At 42.9% G+C, this 15,297-nt stretch overlaps 2 protein-coding genes across 2 annotated transcripts; both read right to left on the bottom strand.

Moving 5' to 3' along the window:
- Nucleotides 1–1,004: 1,004 nt before the first annotated feature.
- Nucleotides 1,005–3,940, bottom strand: myod1 (myogenic differentiation 1). The gene is made up of 3 exons (XM_030054447.1): nucleotides 3,334–3,940; nucleotides 1,845–1,920; nucleotides 1,005–1,216 (listed from the first exon to the last, which is right to left on the bottom strand). Exons 1-3 carry the CDS (start codon nucleotides 3,931–3,933, stop codon nucleotides 1,008–1,010), a joined length of 885 nt encoding a protein of 294 aa, XP_029910307.1. The 5' UTR covers nucleotides 3,934–3,940; the 3' UTR covers nucleotides 1,005–1,007.
- Nucleotides 3,941–7,794: 3,854 nt separating this feature from the next.
- LOC115361138 (ferritin, heavy subunit) lies at nucleotides 7,795–13,700 on the bottom strand. Its single transcript, XM_030054455.1, has 3 exons — nucleotides 13,428–13,700; nucleotides 11,250–11,396; nucleotides 7,795–8,773 (listed from the first exon to the last, which is right to left on the bottom strand). The coding sequence occupies exons 1-3, from the start codon at nucleotides 13,599–13,601 to the stop codon at nucleotides 8,480–8,482; spliced, it is 615 nt and encodes a 204-aa protein (XP_029910315.1). The 5' UTR covers nucleotides 13,602–13,700; the 3' UTR covers nucleotides 7,795–8,479.
- Between the last annotated feature and the right edge of the window lie 1,597 nt (nucleotides 13,701–15,297).

Here is a 15,297-nt window from a genome sequence, read left to right on the forward strand (position 1 = left end):
TTTGATTTTTTAACCGAATCTACTTCATAACCCTGACGAGAGAGAATCACTAGAGTACTGCTGTAGTATTTCTGTGATATTTCTGTGATATTTGTGGCGTGAGCGGGTCAGGGACAGCTGGGGCTTCAGGACTTAAGATGGACACGACTGGAGGAATGTACGACGCTGTTTTGGCCTCCATGCTTCACCAAATATAAAATAAAAAATAAAAATAAAAAAAGGGTTAATATCCATCTGGACAGGTCAGATCACAGCTCCAACAGAGTCTTCGAACCTTTTTTCTCTTAAAACGAATGAAAACAATAATAATAACAACAATAATTATAATTAAAAATAAATAAGTAAAACTGCCAGTGGGTTGTTACGATTAGACATTATCTCCAAAAAGATTACATTTCCGGAAATCATTTCTATTTATGTACTTTTATCTCAACTTTCTTCTTCAGCAACTTCACATTTTCTTCTTGGGCTCCATTTTTTTCGTTTTTCTCGTTAGGCAAAAGGAAATGGACAGAATTATGAATACCGGTTTTTCCATTATTTTCAAAGTTCAACCACACTGATTTTTACAGAAAAAAGTAATAATAAAACATCAAGAATAACAATAATAATAGTGATAATAGTACAGAACGAAAATTGGGCGGGTGAAATATATTATTTCAAATAGTTATAATAAAATAGAAAAAAGGCCAACAGCTGGGCCTGAAAAGAATAAATAAAAATAATAAATAAAATAATAAAATGAAAATGAAAAAAAAAAAAAAAAAGATTTATAGACTCAGTTGAGGCCTGATCAGCTCCTTCAGGTGGATATTTTCTCTGCAGTTCTGTGTCTCTGTGTGTGTGTGTGTGTGTGTGTGTGTGTGTGTGTGTGTATGTGTGCCTGTGAGACTGCGTGTGTGAGAGAGTGTGTCGGTGTGTGTCCTGTTTAACTGGATGACTTTTGCAGGAAATAAAAAAGTCCCGTGTGAGTGCCTGTGTGTGTGTGTGTGTGTGTGTGTGTGTGTTCATAGGACTTGGTAGATGAGGTTTGGGTCCTGGCTGCTGGTCGGGGAGGGCGGGGCGGCCGCCGCGGCCTCGACCTCGGCCTCTGCCGGGGAGGAGGGCCCGTCGGCGGGCGGCAGCAGGCTGCTGGACTCGGTGGAGATCCGCTCCACGATGCTGGACAGACAGTCCAGGCTGGAGACCATCGAGCTGCGGTCACTCTTCACCCCGGCTGCAGACAGACAGGCAGAGAGAGAGACAGGCAGAGTTTAGTGAAGCCCAGTGAGCGCAGACACATTTCACTGTTTTTATGTCTTCATTTGTTTCTCCATGTATCACTGTTTCTAAATCTTCATTTGTTTTCTCTCCTTCCTCTGTATCCTATTACTTTTATCTTAGCCTACTGACTTCTGTCTTACTGCCTGTTTGTTTTTCACTGTGTGCACTCGTTTTTCATTCCCTGTTTTTATTTTATTCTCTTGTTTTTTCGCTTTATTGTAAAGCACTTTGAGCTGCACCCCTGCTATAGAAATAAACTAGTACTATTATTATTATCATTTTTATTTTTCCCTGGCACGTGGGGGGTAAAATTGATATTTTACCAATTTAAGCAGTCACACGTAAAAATTAATAAACAAATATATGCATGTACATGAATAATAAAAATAAAATAATTCGTTTCTGCCCATTCCCCTTAAATTTAGTTGTTTAGTTATTTCAGTTGTTTTTTTTTTGTTTTTTTTTTTGTTTTTGTTTTTTTTACAGATTACAGATTTTACAGTCTGAGTTCAGCTGATCATATCTGTGTGTGTGATTGATAATCTTGATAATGTGATATTGATAATGTGATGGTTTCTCACCGTTTGGAGTCTCAGAGAAATAAGAGCTGTTGTCGTAACTTCTGGAGGACTGACAGGTCGGGCCGTTGAAGTCCATCTGCAGGAGACATGAACAAACATGAGGATTCAGATTTCTACAGCAGACAACATGCTGATGAACATGTGATGCTTGTTTGTTTTTTTCTTCCTCAATAAAAAACAATTAAAACAACAATAATTATAACAATACATCTTATAACCTCTGTTCAAAGGAAATGTGCAAAACCCACAGGAACTATAAAACCATAAACCGTGCCCTCTGTCTGCACATCAAACGGAGTTAAATGACATTTTTAACACTTTTTTTTTTTTTTTTTTTTTTTTTTTTTTTTTTTTTTTGAGGAGTAAAAAATGAAACGTCTCAGTTGTTTTAGTGATATTGCCCTGCCGCGTGTCAAACCTGATGTGACTGAAATGTGACACAATATGGAACCACGTTATGATTCATGTTTTAGAGTTCATGTGTGTACAGAATATTACAGGAGCATTACAGGGGATTCTGAGAGGAATAAAAGCTGTAGTTTCAGTTTGACAGAAAATAAGGATGTAAGTTAAACTTAAAGTGCGTATCGCGGCTTTTCTTTAATTCCCTGATTTCAGCTTCATCGGATGAAATGAATCAGAAGTGATTTTCGTCGCGGCGCCGCACCAAGCAGAGGAGTAACGCAGCATGGAGCTGAGCGCCACAAGACGGAGTCAAGCGTACAGATGAGATTTGGAATAAAAACGAAACGTCATTTTGTACTGTTTTTTTATTTTTTATTTTTTAATTTATTTATTTTATTATCATTATTATTATTATTCCTCACAAAATAAATTTGGTTCTGTTCAAACTTATATTTTCTCGTGTCAGCTCATTGCTTTAGTGGAGGAAAATGTCACCTCTGAGTTTTGACCCTGAGAGAAACACAGGATGTAACGTGCAGCTCTGAAATGAAAGTGACGCAGGGAAATATTATCTTGAAAACAAAGCAGAGCCGCGGAACGAAATATTCTTCTGATTTCCTAAATTGTGATGAAAAAAAAAATCATCAAGTCTGAAACGGTAGAAAAAACGGAAGAACAACGAATTTTTCTATTTTATTGTGTTTCTATCTCATTCATATTTACTGTGAGGAGGAGAAGCTGCACTCGAAGCCTCTTTAGTAAAAGTTTTAAAGGCGAGTTATGTTATGTTGAATATCACCAGACTGGATTAAGTCAAAATGTACTTTTTATTTATTACAGATTTTTTAATTAACCGTGAGGGTGAAAACATGAACTTGACCTCGGCCTCTACGAGCCTGCAGCTGTTTTAGGTGAAGTGGTTAAGGAGAGTCTAATGAGCTGAAATGAATGAATGGATGAAAAATGGAACCAAACTCAAATTAATTTTACTTTCTTTTCTATTTTTGCGTCTCTCCTGGGAGAAATAACGCATGGCCCCTTCCTCCCCCTCCCCCTCCCCTGCACCTGTCCCGGCCACACTCACCATGCCGTCGGAGCAGTTGGACCGCGGGCTGGACGCGTCCGAGTCCCCGCTGTAGTGCTCCAGCACCGGGTAGTAGCCGTCGTCCTGGCCGCCCCGCAGCAGCGCCTGCAGGGACTCGATGTAGCTGATGGCGTTGCGCAGGATCTCCACCTTGGGCAGCCGCTGGTTCGGGTTGGCCGACGTGCAGCGCTTCAGCGTCTCGAAGGCGTCGTTGACCTTGCTGAGCCGCCGCCGCTCCCGCATGGTGGCCGCCTTCCTCCGGTCCGCGTTGGTCGTCTTCCTCTTGCAGGCCTTGCAGGCCCAGAGCAGGCAGCGGCCCGCCTGGTGGTGCCCGCTGGGGGCCCGGACGTGCTCGTCGTCCTCCTCGGCGTGGTGGAGGTGCTGGTGGAGGTGCAGCAGGGAGGACGGAGGGGAGGAGGAGGAAGAGGAGGTGGAGGAAGAGGAGGAGATGGAGGAGGCGTCCTCGGGCTTCAGGAGGCCCACATGCACCAGCCGCGGGTCCAGATCCTCGAAGAAGTGCATGTCGCTGGTGTTGAAGCACGGGTCGTCGTAGAAATCATCAGCAGCCGGGATGGGGAAAGAGATATCCGACAACTCCATGATTCAGTCCGGAGAGGAAAAAAAAATCACAAATCACAAGAAAAAAAAAAATCCAGTGACAGAGCTGAGGAGAGGCGGCCGGAGCGTCCTGCAGCTTCTCACCCAGAAAGTCCAGACAGGCTGAGGGAGAGAAGTTCCTCCAGAGTCAGCCTGAAGAAACTCAGCGCGATCGATGCCAGCAGGAATGTTTCTGTCCCTGCAGCTGTCCGGCCTGCCGCCTCTTATACCGGCCAGGGGAGCGGGGGGCCGCCGCCCGGCCCGGGACGTCCAGGCCCGGCAGCCAATCAGCAGGCAGGGGGGAGGGTTTTACAACTTCACGGTAATTAGTGTACAATTACCTCTAACTGGGCAGAAACAGCAGGGAAGAGCTGCAGAAGTACAACATGAAGTATGGAGGAGATAAAATCATACAGAACATTACAGAGTCCGCTAGAATAAACAGCCTGGGGAACATGGAGGCTGTTGGAATAGAATATAATAATGACAATATTATTATGAAAACGAAACACAGCTGACAAAACCTTGAATAATAAATCGAATTGACAAAAATCATAGAAATATGGATCCAGTGGGAAATAAATGCGCAGAAAAAATGGAAGAACTTCAAAATAGAGTTCCAGCAAAACAAACCTGATGGTTCATAATTAAAAGGGGGAAACCAATAATTGCATTTTTCATGTGAGGAGTTATTATTTTGCTCAGAGGCCATTCCTTGATCTAAAAGAAAAGTAGAGAGTAGAAAATAAAGTTTCCTCAGAGCCTCGGAGCTGCTGAGGTTTATTTCAGACCTGAAGACGATAAAAACTGAACCAGTTTGTTTCAAATCTGAAGCAGCAGGATGATGTTGGTGTTGTTTCAGGCTCGTTATGTTTTTGAACTATAAGTCATAGAGACCAATCAGCAGCAATGGTGACCTTTGACCTATGGCTGCTCATCATGTTTGTGATCCGGGAGCTGAATCTTATTATTGTCCTGCTGCTCTGATCTGAGGTCAGTCTGGATCAGCATCACCGGACAAAATGTGGAAAGTAAATTTATTTAAAAAACAAACTGAAACCAAACAAATTCTAACAATATGCCATGTCATCGTTTTTTTTTTTTTTTTTTTTTTTTTTTTTTTTTTATTTATTTATTTATTACATACAGTTTGATATTTACCATGGGATGTTATTACACATGAAAAAGAAGAAGAAGAGGAGGATGAAGAGGGAGAAATAGTAGATTATAGAAGGTTCCACTAATATCCACTAATCAAAGTGTGAGGATCAGTGAGAAAATGAGAAGTCATTTCTGGATTTTATAAGAAATCAGACAACTGGTTCTTTGTCACTTTTTTGTGCATTTTTATATTTTTGGTGCCGTTCTTTTCTTTTCGTGATGCACAAGTAAAGATTTTTTTTTTTCTGTACCAGGATCTGAAGCTTCATCTCAGCTCTCCTCATGAGTAAATTTTGTTCTTGAGCTCAGATTTCCCCTTAACAGTCATTATCATCTCATCATTATCATCATCATCATCATCATCCTCATGATTCATTTTGCATTTTGTCCGCTGGGAGGCTGCAGTACACAGCTGCTGCTGCTGGGCGGCGCTGCTGAGTCAGTCTGACCGTGTGCAGCCTGCAGACCCACAGCGGCAGAAGCTCTCTCTCTCTCTCTCTCTCTTCCTCTCTCTGTGTGTGTGTGTGTGTGTGTGTGTGTCCCAGAACACACAGGACAGATTATTCACAAATAAACCACAAAAAAACACACACATTTGCAGCATTTTGTTTTCCCCCCACATCAAAATTTTATTTGCGAGTCCTGCAGGGTGACAGTGCACAGCGTGAGGAAGAGGAGGAGGAAGAGGAGGAGGAAAATAAGACTTCATAAACACACACACACACCCACAGAGACATCTGCAGGAAAAGAAAAGCACCGATAAACTTTTTTATTTTACATCAATGTAACAAACAGCGGCTCCTCTCTGCTTCACACTGACCTGCTTCCACATAAACACATTAAAGCCACAACAAAAACTTATTACAGGGTAAAATGTTGAGGAATACATGACATAAAATAAAATTACACACGTGCTGGAATACATGAAGTCAGTGCTAAAGCAGGTACAGATGATCTGTGTGCATATACAGAGTTATTATCCATCCAGGAAACACACACTCCTTCTTTCAGTTCATCTTCAGCGTCTCTAAAATCTACAAAATCCAAACGATAAAACTTTATTATTTATTCATTCAGCTTCAGTTTTCATTTTTCAGCATCATTTTATAAAAGTAAAGGTGCATTTCGTTTATTTTTCACAAGGTGCAGCTTTTATTTTGCTGTGTTTTGTTCTGGAGGCTTGCTGCTGGCCGGGGCAGGGGGTTTTCAAAGTGAGGTCCGGGGCCCCCCATGGGGTCCATGAGGGGCCCCCAGGGGTCCTCAGCAAAATAACAAATCATTTATTTTCACTCATAATTCAAATGGCTTTGAAAGGCTGATCTGACATTTAAATTTATCATCTTAATAATTATAAATATAGCATTTTAAAAAATAGATCTCTGAAAACTCAGTTCAAAAAAATATATTTTGGCTAATTTGACAGTCTTTGCTTTTTTTCTTATTTTTTGTTAGTTTATTTCATTTATTTTTTCATTTTATTATTTTTTATGGATAACTTGCCCATTGCCTTTTCGCCCGATTGTTACTGACAGCAATCCAGTGACTTTGCTCAGGTTTCAGAGGGTTAATTCACATCACATCCCTGCTACACAAAAACATGTGCTACAGTAATCATCATCATCATCACCATCATCATCATTTGAACATGATGTTTGAATCTCACCACTTTGAGTTCATTTGAAAGTTTGCCACCTAGACAGTTCCAGAAACTACAAAAAACATCTTTTCACATCAGAGTCCAGAGGCAAAAGCAAAATGTGAGTTTAAAAGGAGAAACAAACTTCATCTGAAGGAAAAACAAACCCTGTGCCTCTCTGCTGGCAGCTGAACTCAACACGCCCAGACATGCCCTGGGACGGCTGCTGAAAAGCATTCTGGGAAACGTAGGAACTCACCAGACGAGGTGGACGAGGCAGGGGGAGGAGAGAGGGAGAAAAAAACAAAACAAACAAACAAACAAAAAAAAAATACGGCTTGGAGCTCTGAACATCACAGACTCTGATTTTGATTAAAGGGATAAAAATTGGCCTTTAATGAACGTTTAAAATAAACGATACCTGCAGCATCCGACTGCAGAGCTCGTCCACGTTTCTGATATCTCTAACATCTCTAATATCTCTAATATCTCTGATATCTTTAATATCTCGAATATCTCTAATATCTCTAATATCTCTGATATCTTTAATATCTCTAATATCTCTGATATGTCTGATATGTCAGGCGTGTTGGTGTCTGGCAGTTTAATCTGTTTTTTCCTCCCTGAACTGTCACAAAATGACAAACGAGACAAATGGCTTTGCTACACATAAAAACAAATTTTCCTTTTCTTAAAAAGGTATATAATCAGAGATCACTCTCTGTGTAAGAAACGCCTTACATCAGCGGTTCTCAACCTGGGGTCCGGGGCCCCCCAGGGGTCCTCGAGGGCTTCCAGGGGGTCCCTGGAAAAATTTTAATTTCATTATTATTTCACTGACTAGAAGTTAGAACCAATGAGAGAATCTCTAAAATCGACTGTTCAGCTCATAGGTGTCACTGTTCACTGTTAATCTGCTAATCTGTTATGGAATAATTTATCAGATTAGGATGTGGCTCACTGAATCCACAAGAGTCTCAGCTTTCCAGTCAAAGCCAACTGATGCAGCTCCAAGACTGTTTAGGCCCCAGTCTGCACGCACACACCATTTTACAACAGGCCACAAGAACACATGTGGACTGCAGGCTTTGGGGCCCAAACTGCATGGGATTAGCAGAAGGTGGGCGTGTCTGCAAAGGGGAGAGAACCCATTTTCATTCACACAGCTGGAGGTCAGAGGTCAAGGGACCTCACTGGAAATGACCATGACAGTTTTCCTCTCGCCAAAATTTATCTGAACTTGCAGACGACCTAGACAGACTCCTTTGGACTAGTTTCATATGAGACCAGTATCTTTACTTTAAATCCGTACAAAAAAAAAAAAAAAACATTTAATTTTTTTTTTTTTTTTTTACGTTTAAAAACGCATAAAAAAATTACGAAACTTTTGCCAACTGATTGTTTTAGTACTTCTACTGAAATGATTAGTCAGTTGGAAAATAAATCGATTATAATTTTGATAATGAATGAATCATTTTAGTGATATTCAAGTAAAACGCTGACTCCAGCGTCACTGAGCTGCTCAGATTTCTTCCCTCTCGGTGTTTGTAGTAAAACTCAGATTTGGTTTTATTTTGGCTGCTGGTCAGACTGAGGAGGACGTCGCTTTGGGCTCTGATCTCTCCTCATGAGGCTTTGGCATCACGTTCACACTAACAGCTGCTTCTGCTTCTGCTTCTGCTTCTGCTTCTGATGGTTGTGAGAAATGAAACGTGGGAGCGGCGGCGGCGTCCCGACAGCGCCCCCGTCTGCTCAGGCGCTGCTCAGCTCCTCCTGCAGCTCGTCCAGCAGATACTCTCCGAAGCCGTTGGCCTGCTGGTCGGTGCAGCCCAGCCGGCGGGCGCTGGCCAGCAGGTCGCCCAGCAGCTTGACCCGCTGAACCCGCGGCTGCAGGAAGCGCCGCTTGACGAGGCCGGCGGCGTGCGGGTCGCCGTGCTCGCCCGCCAGCCGGCTCAGCTCCACCAGGACCGACACCTCCTCCCTCAGCTGGAGCAGCAGGAGCTCCAGGGCCGGGAAGACGGCACACACCGCCTCGCAGCCCGGCCGCTGCACACACACACACACACACACACACACACACACACACACACACACACAGAGCAGGGGAGTCAGTGTCTGAACATCCACAAACAGAAATCTGACTGACCAGATATTATTAATTATTATTATTATTATTATTATTATTATTGTTGTTGTTGTTGTTGTTTTGTCACCAAAATAAATTATTAGAATTACTGGTCCAATGTCTTATGTGTTTGTTTGTTTGTTTGTTTAGAAATGACTTCCAATCAGGGACAAATTATTGGTTCAGGCCAATAATCAGAATTTTAAATTTTTCAAAAATGAACACAATCTTTTTTATTTACATCATCGCCAATATGGAAACCACTCACTTATTTTTTCTTCAATTTTCAGTTTTTTTGAATTTTTTTTATTAATCTATTTTTCAGCTAATTTTCTTCTTTTTCATTGCAGTTGATTTTTCAAATTTTCAGTTTTTTGTTTCAAATTTTCTTCTTTTTTGTTTCTTTTTTCAGCATGTTACTATTAAGACAGTATTAACATCAATATTGAACATTTTAAACTGGTGTTTTATTGATGCCGTGTCTGCAGGTTTTGAAAATGGAGATCTGAGACGTAAATTGATCTCAATGGGACTTAGCTGATTAAATAAAGGTTGAATTAAATTACATTAAATAATTTTAACTTTGACACTGCAATTTTCAAATCTACTACTTATGAATATCAGCCCCACATGTTGGTTATTGGCATCCTGCTTTACTAACGATCAATATTGGTATCGGCTGTGAAAAATCAGTATCAGTCAGTTGCCACGTCTAATTTTTGGCAGCACAAACACACAAAAGACTTAATATAACACACAAAAGACTTAATATAATATAATATAATATAATATAATAGACAACTAGAAGGGATTTCAAGATTTTAGCCCAAGAGGAGACAATAAAGTCTGCTCCATTTTGGATTTTTAGTTTTGTATTGTTTTAGAGGTGGAGGTGGAGGTGGAGGGGGGCCCATGTGAGGCCTGTGGCCCCGGGCCCCTTGGTCCTGTGAGCGGCCCTGCACATGGAGCAGGTTCCAGTGGGACGGTACCTACAGGAGCTCAAAGCCCAGTTTCAGACTGGACTCGAACATGAGACTAAATTCAGAGTGAGAGAGTGACGGGGTTCGGGTTGTTGTGACGTGTCTGAACTCTGCAAAGTGACGGAGAGAAAGAGGAGCCGAGGAGCCAAGGAGCCGAGGGGCCGAGGGGCCGAGGAGCTGAGGGGCCGAGGAGCTGAGGAGCTGTGGGCTCGGTGGTAAAGAGCCCGGAGGAGGCGTCACAGCGTCGTGCACGGCTCTTAACCCGCTCGCTTGGACGGATAACGAGGTGTCCCAAACCGCCGCTGACGGCCCGCTCGGCCGCCTCCGTCCCCATTTGCACGATTTTGCACGACTCGTAAAGCCGGAGGCGGCGCGCGGCGGCTGTGGCGCGAGGTGACGCGCCGACGCCGCCACGTCCATCTGGAAACGCCATCAGTGCCACCGTCCTCCTGCCGCAGCATTAATCTCGCCAATTTTCCGGAACTCAGGAGGAAATGTACACCCTGAGCGGCTTTAGGCCTGAGCCAGGGGCCAGATCTCCAGGGGTTTACCCCCCCAAAGCCCCCCTGACCCCCCACCCCAAAAAACCCTCCCCCACCTCATTCCTGCGGCTGGTGCGGCGCTGTCGCTAACGCCCGGCCTAAATGAAGAGCTTCGTTCCAAAATGAGATCTCTGCCATTTGGAGGAAAAAAAATAAAAAAAGGAAAAGAGACACCTGCTCTGACAAAATGAGTGATAGTGCAGAGGGAAAAGTAATCCTCACCATGGTCTGTGTGTGTGTGTGTGTGTGTGTGTGTGTGTGACAGCGAGCAGGTCCTCGGGGAGGAAAAGGAGCCGGCCTGGATCGTCTGTGTCGGAGACACTGAGCGATAAAGTTCAGGCAATAAATTTGGTTTAAAAATGGATTTGAGGCTTCTGTTCCTGTATGGAACCTGTTTCCCCACAGGGAGCGTTCAGGTTCAACGCCCCAAACCCCCCCACCCGGGGCTGCTGAAGTGTCCATGAGCAACACTCTGAAGCCCACAGGGTCAAAGGTCAGAGGTCATCAGGTTGAACATGGTTGAACTTGAATGAGGAAAACAAAGGGACACACTTTTTCAGAAAACCTCCTTTGAGACCTTGTGCCGTCTGGACTTTAATTTAAAAACAAAACAAAGAGACAAAGCTGCCAGAAGCATCTCAGGTTATGAAGCTATAAATGAACATGATAACAGGACAGAAGTTAAAGAAGAAGAAATCTGTGTTTAGCAAAGCAAACAGGACGCAGAAAAAAAGACATTTTCAGATTTGACTGAGGACCTTCAGTTCAGATAATCTAATTAAAGAGCTGTTTGGGTTCTTTAATGACCTGCTGACACCCTGGAGGCACGTGTGTGTGTGTGTGTGTGTGTGTGTTTGTGTGTGTGTGTCTCCTACCTTTATCTGGCGGGCGCAGTAGCAGCCGCCCCGCTGGGCCAGGTAGGCCAGCATGGCGTCGGCCTCGGCCTCCTGCCTCTCCGCCTGCTGGTGGAAGAAGGAGGCGAGACGCGGCAGAGCGATGGAGCCCTGCTCGAACACGAAGGCCTGAGGACACACGACACACACCGACACACACACACACACAGACACACACTTCCTGTGAACACACTGCAGCCTCAGCCTGGGTGAGACGGCGCTCTGATGAGGAGGAGGAGGAAACATGGAGGCTTGATGCAGGTTGACAACAAACACCGAAAGTCATCAAAGGTCCAAATGTGAAACTGTGAATGTGCTGCAGAGGAGTTCAGCCAATCAGAAGGGTCCTACTGTATGTCCATCTGTGATTTCATTGGCTGAGAAAACTAATTACTAATATATATAACTAATATATTCCTTGTTTATAGTGTTTATACTGCTTGCTGCTATTTATCATCTGTGTATACTGTATATTTCTTCTAAATTTGCACATTGACCTACATCTATGCACATTTTATACACCTATGCACACGGTATTTTGCACATTTTTTGCACACTGTTGTACCTAGATCTATAGTGTCATCTCGTATTCTTTCTTTTTTATTTATTTAACCTTGTAATCTGTGGATTCTGCTGAAAACTGGAAATTTCCTTCAGGATGAATAAAGTATCTATCTATCTAATTTACAGCTCAGTTTCATGGCCGGGAAGAAGAAATCAAACTTTTTACAGTTTGTGTCCTCAGGATCTGTGTGAGCAGCTGTGCAATGCATTCTGGTCGCTCTGCGTTTCGAGAGACGGGGCATCACCGTCTGCGTCTCCTCATTTGCATAAAGTTGAGGTCTAGGTTACTTTATGCAAATTAGAGGCGTCTGATGTGACTCGCCACCTCTGGAAACTCCAGAGAAACTTTAAAACGAACCGTGGTGGATCTGAGCTGGAGTCAGATCCAGCAGCTGCAGAGTTTATTTCCTGAAACACATTTTAAAAAACTGATTTTTGTAATATAAAAGAAAGAAATGCTGAGCCATGCATCCGCTCTGTGAGTGTGGTGAGGTTGAGGCGTGTCCTCAGGTTGAGGTTGGGATAAACGCGCGGGTCCATTTGTCAACAGAGATCCAGAACTTGGTTTAACACCGGCCGGGTTTAGAGCCTCAGCCGCGGTCATTTCTCTTTTCCTTCTTTTCTCTCTTCTTTTTCTGTCCTGGTTGTTTTTGTCCCGTTTGGTTCCGTCCTGATGACGTCTGATTATTTTGTGACTCTGAATGAAGTGAATCTCAGGTGTGTGTCCCCTCACTCCGGGACGTTTCCTTCTCAGGGTTTAACAGGCGCTCCGCTCTCTGCTCAGCTCAGTGTTTCCACCTCTGACAACATTTTCATCTTTAATGGTTTCACACTGTAACTTTCAGCAGAGCTACCAAACTATAAACAATATTACTATAAAGATTTAAACTGGCTTTATAGTTTATATATATATATATATATATATATATATATATATATATATATATACTTTTTTTTTTTTTTTTTTTTAAATCTCACAGATTCATTATAAAATTCCTACATCACTCCTGTAGTGACCTATATTGTGTTAATATTTTGTTTATAACCTTATCAAACTGGATTTTTTTCAATCTCTTTTGACATCACTATAATCTTCCTATGATACTGAAAAATCACTATAATAGCCTTTTCCTGCAAAGACAAAGCAAACTGTATGTCTGTGCTAATTCGTGGTGAGTTTGTGATTAACTTATTTTATGGTGTTTTATCTTCCTCTACAATCACTATACAGTATCATAGTAGTCCTGTAATATTCCTATAAGGATTATTATCATAGGGTTATGGTTTGCATCTCCATATTAAAGCTCGCTGTGGTTGTTTCTGTCTCTCTGGTGCTTCTTAGTGAGTTTGTGGCTTTTTACTTTATGATATTTCCATCTCGTACATGGAAAATTAAAAACATGATTCCTGAAAACAGTGTGTGGCTTTACAGTGACCTCATCATGCGTCATGGTGTGTTTTATCAAATATAATATCACCACAGAAGCGTCATTAATGTTGCTAATATTCCTATAATATTGCTGTAATATTCCCAGAGGCTCTGCGTGCAGCAGCCGTGCGGGGCTGGCTGCGGGGTTATGCGGGGAGTTTTCCTACCAGAGCCTGCAGGCGGTAGGCTCCGTCCCGCAGCAGGCTGCTCACCCCGCACAGAGCCTCCTCCACCCCGGCCGACAGGTTCTGGCGGGCCCGGCTGGCGGCGGAGCCCCGGTGGCTCGGGCACCGCGGCAGGTCGGACTTGAAGCGCTTCGGTCCCGGTTCAGCCTCCGCCATGATCCACAAGGTCCAGACCGAGAGGAGCGGAGCGGAGCTGAGGCAGGAAAACAAGTCCTGAGATAAATATAGCAGAACACACACACACACACACACACACACACACACACACACACACACACACACACACACACACACACACACACACACACACACAACTGTTTCCCGTTCAGGCGCTCAAGTTCATCCGGTGCGCAGAGTCCGCAGCAGCGCGGAGGAGGAGAGAGAGAGAGTGGAAGTGATGCAGAGGTGACGATGATGATGATGATGATGATGATGATGATGATGATGATGATGATGATTCAGTGGATGTGACTGTGTGATCACTGCGGGTGTTTTAATTAGAAAGAAATTACTGGAGGCGCGTGGTGTTCAAAGTGGAGTCCGGGGACCCTCGGGGGTCCCTCAGAGGAAGTGAGGAAGACTTTCACTTTCACTGGAAAGATGAGAGCGATCAGTTTTCCTCTTCCGGGTGTGATCTCAGCGGGATCAGTCGGTGACATGGAGACAGGTTAACCCTTTGGATCCTGAGCAGAGTCACTTGATTTGATTCAAAACAAGGAGAGAAACGCACTTACATGTAGCATATTATCAAGAACTTACAGCAACAACAGTGGAAAAAAGACAGGAAGAAAAAATAGAAAAAATTAGAAGAAAAATTACAAGAAAATTATATAAAAGTAAAATTTATTTTTACAGCAATACTGGTAAAAAAAAAAAAAAAAAGGAGAACAACAGTAAAAAAAAAAATACAAGAAAACTAAATAAAAATAAATCCAGATAATAAGAAAAAAACTTATACACATATACACACACACACATACACATATATACATACACATATATATTAAAGTCAAGAAAACTATTTTTATAATTATTAATTTATAATAAAGCGATGTATTTAGAGGTCAGATCAGTGCTGGATCTTGTGATCAAATGTGTTTAAAACTGAGAACAAACCAAAAGAACTCCTGATGTCAGGAAAATCATTTCAGATGTGAGCTCGTGGTCTGCAGAGCTGCAGCTCACTCAGGGTCCAAGTCACTGCTGCTGTTCTGGGCGTAACATGCAGTGAACCAATCAGAGGCCGTCTCCTGTCCCCTCTAACAGCCAGGTGTGTCCCACCTTGGTGGGCTGCTGTTCTAATGGAGGATTCTCCAGGTGAGAAGGAAGGAGACGGATCTGCTCGTGCACCACCGAGCCGCTTGGAGACCAGAGAGACACTTGCTGCTCTTATACTTGTTGTATATTGTACATAGGTTGTACATTGTATATAGGAATGTTATATACACTTTCTATTTTATCTTTATTTTATTTTATTTTTTTTTAACTATTTTATTCTATCTATTTTTACTTGCACAGTGCCGGAGTTGTTGCAATTACATTACTGATCTAAGGGATCAGACCCTTAGAGACTGAACCCACTAAAAAAAAAAAAAAAAAAACCTCACATAGCACAAAATTTTCTTATTCCAAGTTTTTGGCCGGTTCAGTCCAAACAGTCCCCACTCCCATCATCCTCATGACAAAACAGACCCCGGGCTGCTCGGTGGATCTGTCTGTCACAGCAGCAGCGAGGGGGAAGTTAAACCGTGTGTGTGCTGCTGAAGGCGACCTCACAGCCGAGCTCAGGCTCATCACATGTTGTGTTGTTGTTAATAAAGTTACTGAGAGACGTTCAGGCGTCAACCAGCAG

The sequence above is a fragment of the Myripristis murdjan genome, chromosome 6 (assembly GCF_902150065.1).
Source record: "Myripristis murdjan chromosome 6, fMyrMur1.1, whole genome shotgun sequence".
NCBI lineage: Eukaryota > Metazoa > Chordata > Actinopteri > Holocentriformes > Holocentridae > Myripristis > Myripristis murdjan.